This window comes from Polypterus senegalus, chromosome 6, assembly GCF_016835505.1.
Source record: "Polypterus senegalus isolate Bchr_013 chromosome 6, ASM1683550v1, whole genome shotgun sequence".
Taxonomy (NCBI): domain Eukaryota; kingdom Metazoa; phylum Chordata; class Cladistia; order Polypteriformes; family Polypteridae; genus Polypterus; species Polypterus senegalus.
The window spans coordinates 150465062-150482276 of NC_053159.1; the positions used below are offsets into that span (position 1 = coordinate 150465062).

At 38.9% G+C, this 17215-nt stretch overlaps 1 protein-coding gene across 2 annotated transcripts in view; it reads right to left on the bottom strand.

Moving 5' to 3' along the window:
• The window catches only part of thsd7ba (thrombospondin, type I, domain containing 7Ba), a 1045844-nt gene that overhangs the window by 17090 nt on the left and 1011539 nt on the right, over window positions 1–17215 (bottom strand). For both annotated transcript variants that reach the window (XM_039757380.1, XM_039757379.1), the window contains 3 exons: window positions 5154–5325; window positions 2904–3077; window positions 567–662 (listed from right to left, as the gene is read on the bottom strand). In XM_039757380.1, coding sequence (XP_039613314.1) covers window positions 567–662; window positions 2904–3077; window positions 5154–5325 — 442 coding nt within the window. The remainder of the gene's footprint in view (window positions 1–566; window positions 663–2903; window positions 3078–5153; window positions 5326–17215) is intronic.

Consider the following 17215-nt stretch of genomic DNA (forward strand, 5'->3'; position numbering starts at 1 on the left):
ATATGGAAAAGTTACCTGAACATTTGATCAATCTGACAATGCTGTCATTTTCAAATCACAAATTGCTTTTCAAAATATCCCAAAGTAATGCTTCTAGCTGAAGCTTTCCATGCAAACAGGATTACAGATACTGAGAATTAATATACTGAAGTGTTTATTTTTTATCAACACAGCACTGACTTCCATTTTCATTTGCTGAATGTAATATACTCTGTCTTTAACTCCTTAATAGAAAGAAGCCAATGAATGTAAAACCCAATTATACAGAATGGTTGTAAGTGATATTTTGTACTTGAGTTTTGGTTTTGATTTTGATCCATCTATCTAGATATTTATTTATATTACCCACTCAGTGATAATTACGGTCTTTGATTACTTGAGATGGGACACCCTGGACTAATCGTGAACCTATCTTGAGTTTTACATACACTCAGTACATATTCATTTGTTAGCATCTGTCCAAATCAAATGGTTGAAAGGTAAAGGAGAAAACAGAGAGCATAGTAAAAGTAGGCCACAGAAAAAAATGAATAAGACAGAATTAAAGTTGGGCTTTGTTAGTATACCTGTAACATTAACACCATCGGAGCGTTGACACCAGACGGAGCGTTCATTGTCTCTCCATGGACTTGTTTTCCATTCATAGGTATGGCATTTACCATCTGCAATGAAATACAAAGAAGCAAATTAAATGAGTAGACATTAATCAAGGAATACTTTCTGGTTTATTTAATTCTCTAAGAATTCTCTGGACTCTAATTTTATTAAAAAAAAACTCAGAAGTGTGCTTTCCTTGAGTTTCTTGTATACTGAGATACAAAAAAGGTCATCACAACCACTTCCAGTTGCACAATATTTCTCAAATATCATATGTCTTTGTTTCTCATCATAACTAATTGATAATATCGATGCACAATCGTTTATCTTTACTTATAATCAAACTTTATATTAAAATTATATTTTCCACTTGGTGGAATTTTTCATTATTACCTAGATTACATGCAAAGTAAAAAAAGTTATAGACACCTAAAAACATTAAAAAAGTGTTAGTATTATATAATACTTGTTGCAACAAATCGCTATAGGTAAAACTGCATTTAGGTACATTTAATTATAATAATGATGGCAATAAAAAAATCATAAAGATAAATGTATTACCAGGATCATGATGGGAACTTAGATAGATAGATAGATAGAGCAACTTATTGTTCCCATTACAGCTTTATATTTACATGGCATGTTCAATGTTTACACATTATTGTTAAACTGATGATGTATACTTTAAAATAAAATAAAATGAATAATAGTTATTGAAAGAATATGCATTATATTAAATACAGTTTTTAATATCATGTACACATTTATATTTCCATGATACAAAAAATTTGGATGGTCGTTTAAATAACTAGGGTGCTTCGCTCGCCCACCCCCGTGTTTGGTTTACCGGATATACAATACAATACAATTTATTTTTTGTACAGCCCAAAATCACACAAGAAGTGCCGCAATGGGCTTTAACAGGCCCTGCCTCCTGACAGCCCCCCAGCCTTGACCCTCTAAGAAGACCAGAAAAAAAAAAAAAAAACTCTTGTAGGGAAAAAAATTGAAGAAACCTTGGGAAAGGCAGTTCAAAGAGAGACCCTTTTCCAGGTAGGTTGGGCGTGCAGTGGGTGCCAAAAAGAAGGGGGTCAATACAATACAGTACAATTCATACACCACCACCAGCCTGCACAGTGGTAACAAGGCATGATGGATCCATGTTCTCATTCTGTTTACGCCAAATTCTGACTCTACCATTTGAAAGTCTCAACAGAAATCGAGACTCATCAGACCAGGCAACATTTTTCCAGTCTTCAACTGTCCAATTTTGGTGAGCTTGTGCAAATTGTAGCCTCTTTATCCTATTTGTAATGGAGATGAGTGGTACCCGGTGGGGTCTTCTGCAGTTGTAGCCCATCCGCCTCAAGGTTGTGCGTGTTGTGGCTTCACAAATGCTTTGCTGCGTACCTCGGTTGTAACGAGTGGTTATTTCAGTCAAAGTTGCTCTTCTATCTGCTTGAATCAGTCGGCCCATTCTCCTCTGACCTCTAGCATCAACAAGGCATTTTCGCCCACAGGACTGCCGCATACTGGATGTTTTTCCCTTTTCACACCATTCTTTGTAAACCCTAGAAATGGTTGTGCGTGAAAATCCCAGTAACTGAGCAGATTGTGAAATACTCAGACCGGCCCGTCTGGCACCAACAACCATGCCACGCTCAAAATTGCTTAAATCACCTTTCTTTCCCATTCTGACATTCAGTTTGGAGTTCAGGAGATTGTCTTGACCAGGACCACACTCCTAAATGCATTGAAGCAACTGCCATGTGATTGTTTGATTAGATAATTGCATTAATGAGAAATTGAACAGGTGTTCCTAATAATCCTTTAGGTGAGTGTATATATATGTATGTAGAATACAGTTATTTTTGAGCTTCAAAAATTCTGAGACAATCCAGTACTCTAAATAACATTAAATTATGGAACTTCAAACCTTTGTTTATGAAGTCCGTCAAATTTGTTCAGAGGGGGATAAAAGACACTCAGTAATAAATGGATATATACTTTATTTGTCCCCAAATGGAAATTAAAACTTTACCAAAGCAAGTGGAGAGAGAGAGAGAGAGAGAGAGAGAGAGAGAGAGAGAGAGAGAGAGAGAGTATACAGACAAACTCCCAAAGACACAAAAGAACTTCTGACTTGGATATTGGAGAGCTGCTGCTATCAATAACAGGCTTGTAGGTGGCAGTAACATGGACAGACTTGTCCAGATATACTTTTGATAAATATAAATAAATACATACAAATATTAACATTTGTTTTTTACATAATTTTCTAAATGTTATCTCTGATCTAATGGTACCTGTACAAGGTCTTGTTTCAAACACTTGCTGAGGACAGTTGTCTTGGTTTTCAAAGGCCTGAATTATGACCGCTCTTGATCTAGCCTGCCGTCCAATTGTCTCAAAACTTCGTCCGTCCAGACAGGTAAGCTGACAAGAACTCCATGAAGACCACTCTGTCAGATGACAGTCCCCTGGAATAGCAGGAAATGACCATATAAAAATGTCAATTATGTAAAAATTGCTTTTATTTTTTAATTTTCATATTTATTTTTAGAGTGACATGGTTGTTATTACTGCTGCCTTACAGTTGCTGCAGATGGAAACTGGCAAGTTCTTCCCTTGTTAACATGTTTTTCTCATTGAATTCTGGTATGCCTTCCACATCTTCCAAAAGTGCAGATAAAGTTAACTGAATTGGCCCAGTGTGAGTGGGTGTGAGTGTGCGTGTGTGTATGAATAAATGTCCCCGGCAATGGATTGGCACCTAACTAGTGTTGCTTCCTGCTTGCACTTAATTCTGGGATAGTCTCCCCAAAAGTATTACATCAGGTTTAGTCAATGCATTGATAAACTCCCAATATATTCTTCTAACATGATTTTTCTCAAATTTGAAATATACAGAGTGTGGTTAGCACTGATGTCTTACTGCTCTACAGCCTGGTAGAGTTTACATGTTCTTGGGTAATCCGATTTTCCTTACAAGATGCATATATTAGGTAAATTACATTTCTAAATATTCGCTCAGTGAGTTAGAGGCAGGGACTAAGCAAGCATCATTGCAGTTTAAAGTCCAATGTCTTAGCCACATGTATGCATAGTATCACAATACAGTATCAAACTCATCAACTAATGTGTATAAGAAAAATAAAACTATATTACGTGTGCAGAAAAGACAAAAATAGAGCCTTGATGGGTATTTGGAATACATCAGATATCAAGAAAAGAAAACTGTGCGTTGTGGGTTCAGTGGAATGAAATCACTGAAACACTAAAAGTTGTACGTTATTAAAGCTTGACAGCAGTTTGCAGAGGTAAAGCAGGAGGCAAATGGCTCTTCTATTTTCATCTGAATGTTTTAAGAGATGGAGCCTCATAAACATGCATGTTACTTTATTTCAAGTGCTTCATAAAATGCCTCTCTCTACTTGTTGAAGATTAATAATAAAAAAGAAATAAAAATGATGTAGATGAATTAAAGTAAAATCATAAATATGTATACTTTATACAATAACTATTGTCAGCATTATGAACAAATTAGCTCTATAAAATGTAACAGAAGCAAATTGTGGATTTAGTTTGTGTTGTAAATATGTACATTTTCATTTGTTAGATAACAGGAATATTCTGTAAAGACAAAGTACTTCAAGCCATTGAAAATAAAGAGGAAGTGACAGGCATATTACATCAAATACATTTTAACAGTTAAAATTCTAACAGAAACATATTATTATGGCCTCCTTTATCCATTTTTATAGTTTGACTGATTTGAAGTTGTGTGCGGAGATCAGCGTATTTATCAGTTGTGAGAAAACTACTCCACAAACTGTACAGCCTTAAAGGCCATCATGTGTGTTTGAGCTGCCATTTGAAAAAACAGCAAATTCCCCATTAATTATGGTCCCCCAGAGACATAACAAATTTTTAGACAACATTTCTATTTATGCAACATACAGGCAAATTAAGGGACTTTCTTGTTGTCATACAACAAATGCGTGATGAGGTTTAAATCTTGCAGCTTGTGGCTTTTTCAGTCATTGTGCTATTCTCAGGACTCCTTTCTCTCCAGCCATTTTTTTTATCATTAGAACAGTTTTGAACTGTTACCATCATGCATGCACATCTTTTAATCGAATTTCTCCAAAACAACATCAGCTTAAGTCCTGAAATATTTAAAGGTATAGAATGAGATCAAAATGAGAACTGGCTGTATTTTTCCTTGATAGCTTCTCAGGTTGTTTGAATCAAAACATGCAGTAGAAATAAATTCATGCTTGTTAGGCATGGCATGTACTTGTTGAAGCAAGTACTTTGTGGCACAAGATCAATATGTTACAGTTAAAGTACACCCTAAAGTATACTATAAAGAAACATTGAAATTCTAAGGAACATAGCAAAAATATATGAAAATGGAAATGCATTCTTTATTTCCTTCAAATGTGTCCTAGGTCCACCTCATAATTGTATACACTCACATGTGAATAATCCTGTGGGCCTAGGAGGGCAGACTAAACCTTCCCCTAAACCCCAGAAAGCAGATGGAAACTTACCAGGACAGGGAACTGAACATGGCTGCTCAAGCTCCCGGCTGTTAAATTTCATCAGATTTGTCTCACATTGTTCTTCCTTGACTGGTTTAGCAGACGGGAAATCAGAATCTAGTCCACTGTGAACCACACACGTCAAGTTCCTTCTTCGAACCCCTTCTCCACATTGTGCTCCCTATACAAAGGATATAACTAGGTTAGAATGAGGAAATTCTAAAAAAAAAGTTGTAGAGAGCCCTAGTTTGAAGTAGAACTGCAGCTAGAAGCCTGCTACTTTGATTAGTACTGGAAGTAAAAAAAAATGGCACAATCAAAAGATGTTTAGCTATTCTTGCTGCAAAGAGAAATAAATTTACAAATGGCTCCAAGCAGTATATTATAACTGGGAAACAATTGCATTGGAATATTTTAAAGAAGTACATTTTTTAATGAAGTGTTTATTTTGTGTGCACTAAGAACACTATTATAGAATTGCTGTTGGACAATATTCTTTACATTTATCCTTACCTTGGCATTGCATAATTAACTGATTGCAGAAAGCCTTAATATTTAGGATAGCAAGTGGACAGGATTAAAGAAAGTAGTGTTGTAAATAACAAAAGAACCTTGAGTATATACTGATCTCTCCATCTAATGAAGCCTCTGATTCTAATACTAGTTCTTGGGGTGCTTGAGCCAGTAGGTTTGGGTATAAGGGAAGAACCAACCCTGTACAGGTGACTAGCCAATTACAATAGACACTCGATCACATATTCAAACTCAGCTGCATTGGGCCATTTTGGAGTGATCAGTATCACTTAGGTATGGGTACTGCATACATGCATCATATTTCTCATTTATTGTTATGTTACCAGACCTTAATAAAGGCTTCTCTTGGTCTTCATAACATTTATAAATCATCAGCAAATAGACCGTTCATCTCTGTGCAGTGTGTCATATTGACATGATAGTAAAATTACTTTTATAATATGTAATATATAATACCTAATATGAAGGATGCACAGATCTTGTAATGTCAAGAGAAATGTGTCTCAGTTAAGCCACCTCAGACCACTCCAAAATGAAGTTTTGTTAGCATGTTACATTGCAGAGAAGAATAAACACTTCATTGACGCTTTTTAAGCATTATGAAGACCTAAAGAAGTGTTTTTAGGTCTTGTAACATAATAGTGAAGGAGTAATAGATGCATTCTAGTGTTACCAAGTAATACACCAGACTAATTTCTATTCTTTGGACTGATTCAGGAGAAAGAGAACTCCTTGGAGAAAACCCCATACTGACATCCAAAACATGCAGACTCCACAGAGATGGTGTCCTGGACAGAGTTTAATCAAGATAATCTAAGGTCGTCAGAAAGCAATGCTAATTGCTTTGCCACCTATGAGTAAATATAGGCTGTACAATATCTATCTATTCATCCATTTCCTTGTCAACCCGTCTAGGAGGCAACAGCTTATTCTGGGACTACTGCATTAAGGAAATTCCCCTGTATGAGGTGCCAGGTTTTTTACTGTACAATATATTACATCTATCCATTACGTTGGAAGATTTGAAAATTTTGCTTAGTGAACACTTTTGGGTGTATCTTATGAATTTTGGCATGCTAATCACAAAACATACCTTTACATTTTACTATCACATACCATTTTATTGCACCCACCCATTTTTGATTTTTCCTTTCATATTGTTAAGTACACATACTGTATACTGTACAGTCCAACAACTATACCTGGAACATTTATGATAATCAAAAAGTAATGGAGCTGCTCCTAGGAATGCACCTTGGATATCCCATGTACTGTTGTTTCGTTGGTGAATGAGTCAGCCATGCTAAAGAGTTTAATTACATTAAAAAGATTTGGCCACTCCATAAGCATTTGGTCCCATAGGAAAAAGTGCAACAAATAAGAAACATTGCAGCACATAAGAAACCTCTTTGACAAACGAAGAGTAGACCATTCAGTCCATCTAGCTTGTTTGTTTAGATATTAGGAAAGCTCTCCTAGTATCTCTTCCAGATTCTCCTTAAAGATTGGCAAGGTTCTGGCTTCAACTGCATGTCTTAGAAGTTTGTTCCAGAGACCCACAATTCTTTGTGTAAAGAAGTGCTTCCTGCCTTCAGTTTTAAATGCACTTCCCCTTGAGTTCCACTAACTTCCTCAAGTACATGATTCACCCTTAACACAAAAGAATGTTGCTGAATCTACTTTATCAATGCCTTTGAGGATTTTAAAGATCTGGATTAGATCCCCACGCAGTCTCTTTTTCTTGAGACTAAACGGTTTAGTTCTCTGAGTCTTTCAGAGTAGGACATGTCCTTAAGCCCTGGGATGCACCTCACTGCTCTTCTCTGCAGAGCTTCTAGCGGTCATATGTCTTTTTTGTACCGTGGTAACCAGAAATGCACACAACACTCCAGATGCGGTCTTCAAAGTGCATTATATTGTTTGAGCATAGTTTTTATGGTATAACCTAACAATATATTTGCCTTTTTAGCTCCAGCAGACCCCCGTGACCCTGTAGTTAGGATATAGCTGGTTGGATAATGGATGGATGGATGGAATTACATCTATTCATTGCTTAGTCGATGAAAATGTTATGTCAACATATACCCCCAAATCCTTTTCAGATTCCTTCCCTTTTGACAGTGTCTCCCATCTTGTATTTATAATTGATATTCCTTTTGCCCATGTGTAGCACTTTGCACTTTTCTACATTAAACTGCATATTCCAGTTGTTCATTCAGTCCTGAAGGTTGTCCAGGTCTCGACCCAACAAAGATATACAGTACATAGCTTGGACTGATGAAGCTTTTTATATAAGGAATGACCAAGGATGGTTAAGGATTTTGATATCTGAGACAGGTGTTTCCACAAACAACTGATGCCAAGGAAATGCATCATTGGAGTCATTTCCGGCGCCGCATCCGAGTGGCAGCCTTTCCAGCAGCTCCGTATATGAATTTATCTTTTTACCTTTTTATCTCTATTTTTCTCTATTTCACTGATCACTTCTACCACTTTCTTTTATGTGGAATTGCTCCCTGGACACTTTTACACATTTTACTATTTTACTATTTGACATGGATTGTTACACTCCGAGAATCGCCTATTCAAGTAGTCAGCTTAAAGCACTGAGAAGAAATGCTTATGCCGGTGTGGTTCCTTATTTACCTGACGAGGTAAGAAGACGATATCGGGCAGCCGAGCGCAAAGATAAAAATAAGATTAAATTGAGACAACTTGAGAGAAAATGGCGTTATAAACCGTCGGTGCCTTCTGTGATCCTGGGAAATGTAAACTCACTACCAAATAAGATCGACGAACTGGCTGTGCTGGTGAAAAATGTCAGAACCTACAGAGAATGCAGCTTGCTGTGTTTTAGTGAAACGTGGCTAACGTCTATCATCCCAGATGCTAACGTGGAGCTACCCGGGTTTAGCACAGTTAGAGCGGACAGAGACGCAAGTACCTGTGGAAAGAAGAAAGGAGGAGGACTCGCTCTCTATGTCAATACAAAGTGGTGCAACTCAGGACATGTAAACGTTAAAATCTCCACTTGCTGCAGGGACATCGAACTGTTGGCCGTAAGTCTGCCCCTATTACTTGCCCAGAGAGTTTGGACACGTGATTGCTGTTATTGTTTACATCCCCTCAAGCGAACGGAGATGGCGAGTGACATCATCCATTCCGCAGTTGCTAAGTTACAAACGCAGCACCCTGAGGCACTTGTGCTAATCGCTGGAGACTTTAACCATGTAACGCTGGATAAAACATTACCTGCCTTCTCCCAGTATGTGGATTGTAACACTCGGGGAAACAGGACTATTGACCTACTATATGCAAACGTTAAAGACGCATACAGCGCCACCCCACTGCCTGCGCTTGGGAAAGCAGATCATAACCTGGTTCTGCTTCAGCCTCAATACAAACCAAGAGTGAGGCGCTACCTACAACCACACGCTCATTCAGGAAGTGGTCCCCTGAGGCAGAGCAGGCTCTGAGAGACTGCTTTGGAACTACAGACTGGGATATATTGCTTGGGTCACATAGTGAGAACATTGAAGAGGCTGTTGAATGCACAACTGATTACATCAACTTCTGTATGGACATTGTAGTTCCAGTAAGAACAGTATGCTGCTATGCTAACAACAAGCCATGGATTACAAGTGACATCAAGGGCCTTTTGAACCAGAAGAAAAGGGCTTTTAAAGGTGGTGATAAGCATGAGCTGAAGTGCGTGCAGAAGGAACTCCGAGTCCAGCTCAGGGCGAAAGAGCAGTACAGGAGAAAGCTGGAGCAGAAGTTGCAGAACAACAGCATGAAGGAAGTGTGGGATGGGATGAAGATTATCACTGGCTGCAGCTCAAGCGGGTGCCGCCATCGAGACAGACGTGGAGAGAGCAAACCAAATGAACAACTTCTTTAATAGGTTTGATCACAGTAACCCACTCTCACCTCGAGTACTGCATCCTCCAACCATCCTTCTGCTGATACCAGCATAGGTGAGACATCCCCACCCACAATTACAGCAGCCCAGGTGAGCAGAGAGCTGAAAAGACTTTGTGCCAGCAAAGCAGCGGGTCCAGATGGTGTATCGCCACGATTGCTGAAGGCCTGTGCGTTGGAACTGGGGAGTCCTCTACAGCGCATCTTCAACCTGAGCCTGGAACAGGGAGAGTCCCAAGGCTTTGGAAAACATCTTGTATCACTCCTGTCCCAAAGGTATCACGTCCTAGTGAGCTGAATGACTTCCGCCTGTTGCTCTGACGTCACATCTGATGAAGACCATGGAGCGGCTGCTGCTTCACCACCTGAGGCCACAGGTCCGTCACGCCCTCGACCCTCTGCAGTTCGCATACCAGGAGAAGGTGGGAGCGGAGGATGCCATCATCTATATGCTTCATCGATCCCTCTCCCACCTGGACAGAGGCAGTGGTGCTGTAAGAATTATGTTTTGGACTTCTCTAGCGCCTTCAACACCATCCAACCTCTGCTCCTTAGGGATAAGCTGACTGAGATGGGAGTAGACTCACACCTGTGGCATGGATTGTGGACTATCTTACAGACAGACCTCAATATGTGCGTCTTGGGAACTGCAGGTCTGACATTGTGTGCAGCAATACAGGGGCACCCCAGGGGACTGTACTTTCTCCGGTCCTGTTCAATCTATATACATCAGACTTCCAATATGACTCGAGTCCTGCCATGTGCAAAAGTTCGCTGATGACACTGCTATTGTGGGCTGCATCAGGTGTGGGCAGGAGGAGGAGTACAGAAAGTTAATCAAAGACTTTGTTAAATGGTGCGACTCAAACCACTTACACCTTAACACCAGCAAGACCAAGGAGCTGGTGGTGGATTTTAGGAGGCCCAGGCCCCTCATGGACCCTGTGATCATCAGAGGTGACTGTGTGCAGAGGGTGCAGACCTATAAATATCTGGGAGTGCAGCTGGATGACAAATTGGACTGGACTGCCAATACTGATGCTCTATGTAAGAAAGGTCAGAGCAGACTATACTTTCTGAGAAGGTTGGCATCCTTCAACATCTGCAGTAAGATGCTGCAGATGTTCTACCAGACGGTTGTGGCGAGTGCCCTCTTCTACGCGGTGGTGTGCTGGGGTGGCAGCATAAAGATGAAAGACGCCTCACGCCTGGACAAACTTGTTAAGAAGGCAGGCTCCATTGTAGGATTAAAGTTGGACAGTTTAACATCTGTGGCAGAGCAACGGGCACTAAGCAAACTCCTGTCAATCATGAATAATCCACTGCATCCACTTAACAGTGTCATCTCCAGACAGAGGAGTAGCTTCAGTGACAGACTTTTGTCACTGTCCTGCTCCACTGACAGACTGAGGAGATCGTTCCTCCCCCACACTATGCGACTCTTCAATTCCACCCGGGGGAGTAAATGTGAACATTAATTTTATTTTAATTTTTTCATTTTTATTACTATTTAATTTAATATTGTTTCTTTGTATCAGTATACTGCTGCTGGATTATGTGAATTTCCCCTTGGGATTAATAAAGTATCTATCTATCTATCTATCTATCTATCTATCTATCTATCTATCTATCTATCTATCTATCTATCTATCTATCTATCTATCTATCTATCTATCTATCTATCTATCTATCTATCTATCTATCCATTGTTGTTCTACAAATAAGACACATCGTCAATATCGGGCAGTTCAAAGATCAACTAGTGGGGTCACATGGAAATTGCACAGAAGGCATTCAAGGATGTTGTTGAATATTTTCTTGGCAAATACATAGCAAAAAACTATGTCCAGATGGCTGAAAACATGCTTCTGTTGTACAAAACCTTGTTGCTAAATATAAATTTTCTTCATTCAGATTTGGATTTCTTCCCTGCTCATCTTTGAACACAGTGTTAGATTTCACCAGGACATTCTACTGGAAAAAAGCTATAACTGGATAAGGGGAATCCATCAATGCCGGCTTAGAATTGCTTAATATTGAAACTAGAAGCATGAGATGTTGGGTTAAAACAAAAACCAGCAGGGAACATTTTTAGTTTAACTGAACAAATGCAATGTGTCAGCATCATTAAGCAATTAAACAAGTGATACAGTCAATCTGAAATTATGTGTTCCGCTTGAAGCTGTCTATCCAAGTCACAAAATATTTCTTTTTTTAAAATTTGTTGTGCAGTGTTATTCAGCTTGGTTTTTGTAGTTCTGGGTGCTGGGCTAGCAGCACTGGGTGTGTAGTGTGACGGACAGCCGGGTCCCATGCCCGGTCGGGACGCCCCTGCTGCATATGTTCCGGGGGAGCCATCATGGACAGCTCAATACCTCCCCCGGGACGCTAGGTGGCAGCATCCCTGGCCAATGTTCATTTCCCACTCTCCCACGTGGCTCCATGGGACATGGAGTCCTCTACAGCCTGGTTGGGAGAGGGGGTGGCCGCAAGGGGCGCTGCCATGACTCAAGAGCCTGGCTGGACGAATCTTCAGCCCCAGTGGTCAAGCACCTGGAACACTTCCGGGTGGGGTATAAAATGAGCCAGCCTCCACCACTGAGTGGCAAAATCGGGAGGAAGAGGACGAGGTTGCCTGGGAGGAGTGGTGGTGCCAGAAAGGGTTGTTTAAAGTCTGTGTTTTGTGCTTGTGGGACTGTGTTGGGCCTGTGGGACACGGGGAAGACGTGCCCCACGGCTGAAGAGAAAAATAAAAGCCTGTTTATTTTACACGTGCCTCTGCGTAAGTCTGTGCCGGGTCGGGAGCTATATAGCGCCTTTTACTGTAGTTAAAAAAAAACAGTTCCATTCATACAAGGCAAGTTTAGAATCAGCACAGTTTTGACGGTGGAAGAATGCCATAGTACTTAGAGAAAAACCTTTAGAGACACAAGGAGAATGTGCAAACTTCCAGCAAACAGTGACCAAACAAGGATTTTAAGACAGTGCTCAAGAAACGAGTGGAACATTTATGATGTAAGATTTGACAAAGTATTTACAGCGTAGAATATTAACATCTTCAGACCAATTTAATGCAGTTCAGGGCCATGAATGGCTCAAGCATACCCTGGCATTAGGAGCCAACAATGTGTAGGGCCCACTCATTCACACACACACAGCAATGGCCAACTTGGATTCTCCCATTAACCTAAGCTGCATTTATTTGGGGATGACAAAGAAAACGTACAGTGCCTGAAGAAAGACTTGTACATACAAAAGAGAATGTGTAAAGTCCACTCAGACAATGACTGGGTGCAGGATTGAAATATCTGATGCACAACAAGACTATCTAATGTGCCACCATGCTATGTACAGATGATAAATTATTAAAGCATTGCTTGTAGATACAAATACATTACAGATATTAGATTAAAGTATACTCGAAGTGTATCAGGGAATGGATCCAAATAAAATAAAAACCTCTTCATTTTCTCAAGCATTAGCTACTACTCCAACATTCAGACCATCAGAAATATCTTTTTACCAGTAATGGTGCACTGCACGATAACATGAAGTGAATACACTTGACTTTCATAGTTTTCATCCTCTTTCTCTGTATGTTTAGCATTCATTTGCTCAGAGGTTGATGCACTTGCTGCTTCCTAAACTGCTCTTCTTTTCTTCACCCTTGCGGCCCACCTTTTCTCTTCTTTCGTCTGCATCTTTTCACGTTAAAACTGATTAAGTCAGTGTTTGTGTTGTAATTACTTAGTACGTTTTCTTTCATTTTTCACTTAAGCTGGCACTTAAATCTTCAATCTGCCTCAAGAATGATTTAAGATATGAAGTGACGGCTAAGGTGGTAGGGATGAGAATGGCGCCCGTACGCATGCGCCGCACGGCCGCCCCAGCTGGCTGGTCCCAACAGTTGATTCTACAATAAAGTAAAATAAAAATAAAAAGCGGAATAACCTTGTAGTTCAATCATCTCCCCAGAAGTGGATAGCAGACGTCACGTAGTATATGTACACCAAATTTAATTTCAACAGGTCAAACGGTTTGCAAACTACAGGTGATTTAAAATCTTGTACAGACAAACGCACAGTCACGGTACCGTATTATATACAGTATAAATACTTTAAAGTAATTATCCATCTCGCTATATCCTAACTACAGGGTCACGGGAGTCTGTTGGAGCCAATCCCAGCCAACACAGGGCGCAAGACAGGATAAAGTAATTATTCTTTTTATAAATGAGAAGACAATTCATATTATTTTTATAATATTTTTTGTCGTTTCCCGTAGTGAATGTCCACTTTTTATAATCTGAATTGATTGACTGTATGCTACAATGTAACACCATTAAACATTTTCTCATTGAGACCTCCTGTGGAATGAAAATTAGAAAGTGAGCATTTCGGAGGAGTGGAACATCTAAGGGGTATGATTTACAATAAATGAAAGCCTATAATCTTGGACTTAATATGCATTATTCAAGAAATGAATTTCATTTTCAAAGGTTTTGAACTGTTCTTTTCAATTCTGTTCGACATTCAATTTTCTTTCTAAAATTGGGTTACATTATGTTCCTCTCATTGTCTTGAAACTGAGGCACGGGCCCTGAAGAAAAGTGTACAAAAGGAACACTAATTGCGTTTGGCTCAGAGCAACATGTAAACAATTGTTCTGTATTTGCATTTTATAGACATGACGTTAATTTCACAGATGACATTGATCAATAAAGTGAAACACAATTTTAACTTTAAAGGAACATTTGACTTTGAATAAATCATCCCTATGTCCATCATTACTTTCAATGATAAGTTGAATTACAAAACAGAGCTTTTAAATATAAATGATCATTCATTAATAACTACATCACGTTTCAAAGGCACAGTGTTTCTGAAATAGTCACTGCATGTATGTATTCATTTATTTCAGAAATTTAATTAAAATCTCCCCTTTCTCTCTATAAAAATGTAATTTATGCAGACTGTCTGACATTTCCTCTCCTCGGGATGTCATCTTAACTCAATTAAGAACAATTTACATAAAATTATGCATAATTTCATAATAACTTGGAGTATTTTTGAACAACTTTCTAAAATATTTAATATCAAATTAGAATCATTTACAGCAATATTTATAATTACTCATATTCCAGCAGAAATGGCTAAATGTGTAGGAAATCAATAAAAGGAATAACACTTTTAATAAGCATAATTCAGAACAAGGGCCTAATACCTACTTACTATGTTTATTGCTAAAGTAAATACATTTCAGAATAAGCAAGTCTCCCTGAATATGTGCTGTATTTATAATTAAATACAAATATTTTAGACTGCACAATGTAAAGCTGAATATTGCTTTTGACAAAGATAAATGGCCTAATTGGTCACATTGCCAGTTTCGTATGTGAATAAGGTTTAGTATTTATAATACACATTTGAATTAAACACTGTGGACAGTTCATTAAAACTATTATTTCTTTTCATTCTCTATGTCTATTCCTTCTGTGCTGAAGTGACATTAATAAGCTGCTGCTTGATCACACTTCATGACAGTGAAGTGCCTACAATATGAAGAATGACACTGTGAAAATTTGAGAATAATTTAACATGACTTCTAAGTGATAAGGTTTCACATTGTCCAGTAAATAAGAAACAAACAGTTAGCTATCAAATCAGCGGCCAAAAATAAAAAAGCAGCTAAGATCTGTCTTTGACTTCTTCTTACTGCCTAGTAACATGAAAGGAATATGAGTAGAGACATAAAAATATTTTTCTGTTCCAAAGTAAATATAGGTCTACTCTCTTTTTTTACTTATTTATATATGTGAGCGTCTGTATGTATGAATAATTAGAGTATACTCTAAAGGGTGTAATATAAAGACCAGCATTGCTTGCAACATTGGGCATTGCTTTGTAGGTTCTTTATCCTATGCTACACTGGTGACAATAGAAATGTAACATTCAGCATAGCTGTGCCAGGCACTTAGATGACAGAGTATTTTAGAACATATGTTTCCAAATAGTCCTTCAGACGTTATTACTCCAGGGGAGTGATAAGCTGAGTCTGCAGACACTTTAAAAGTAGTGATTATTACTACTTAACATGTTTTTTAGCTCTAAAGTGAGAACGTGGTGATGGGTCAATGCTGCACTGGCATTTGGTGCCCCCTTCCAAGTTGCCCCCTGAATTATCTAACTCAGAGGACTTATCTGGGTTTCTCCATGCTTGAACCAGCACTACGCTGAGGTGAATGTCCAATGGAGCTCTATTATCCACAGGTACACTTCCAAATTGAAGCGGTGAGACTGCAAAGTGCATGCCTGAATCCACTGAGGGAAGGAAAGAGAAGGGCGCCAATATTTAGAGGTTGCCAGCAAAGAACAAAGTAGGTGAAAGTTCACCACATAGCTTAACTGTAGTGTTGAATAAGCATCCACCACAACATGGCTGCAAACACATATGTGCGCACAGGGAAAGTAGTGACATTGCACCTGATCAGAGGAGGATGAGCGGTGCATGACTTGACGTTGTTTGCTATAGGGGACCCCACAAGAGATGTAACAACTGGCTAGGCAAAAGTGCTAGCAGTATTAACCCAAAGTCCAGGCCATCAGGGGTTGTCTTTTGACCAGTCTTCTGGCTTGCAGACTCTTCTTTACTGCTTAGCAGGCAGAGCAGACAGAAGAGCTTTTAAGTTTGTATATTATACGGGCGACAGTTTACTTCCAACTTTGTATTTACTTTTGAGCAGAAGAAATCTGTTGGTGGGTGGATGTTTTTTCATCATTATCTTTTTTCACTTTTTGTTTTTAATTAATTTTCTATCTCCTCTTTGTGAAAAAAAGCTTTCAAAGCAAAGAGCATCATAACTACTGTGAAATATGGAGGAGGATGGGTTATGTTTTAGGGCTGCTCTGTTGCATCTAGCACAGGGTGTCTTGAGTTTGTGCAGGGAACTATGAAATCTCAAGACTAACAGGAAATTCTGGATTGAAACATACTGCCCAGTGTGAGAAATCTTACGTCATGGATCTGCCAACAGAATAATGACCCAAACCACACAGCTGAAAGTACCCAAAAATCGCTAAGAACAAAACATTGGGCATTCTGAAGTGGCCTTCTATGAGCCCTGATTTGAATCATATCAGACATCAATGGAAAGAACTGATGCATGCAGTCTGGAGAAGGCACCATTCAAACCTCACACGGCTGGATCAGGTTGCTTAGGAAGAGCGGGCCAAACTACCTGTTGACAGGTGCAGAAGTCTCATTGAAAGCTACAAAAATAACTTGTTTGCAGTGATTTCCTCTAAAGGTTTTGCAACAAAATATTAGGTTAAGGGTTCCATCATTTTTGTCCATGCCATTTTAATTTGTGTTATTATCTGAAATATTCAATTGAATCAAAACTCTAAAGCAATGTCTGATTTTTGATGAATTTGGAATAAACAATGATGGGTGCCGATGGCTTTTGTCAGTTTCAAGTTATTTCAAGGACAATGTTTTCTTGTGGAGGGGTACCAACAAATTTGTCTACACCAGTATATTGTACAGTATGTGACCTCCATAACTAATCCTTTCAATATATTTCATTAAACATAAAAATCAGGAGTGGTCTCCCCTAG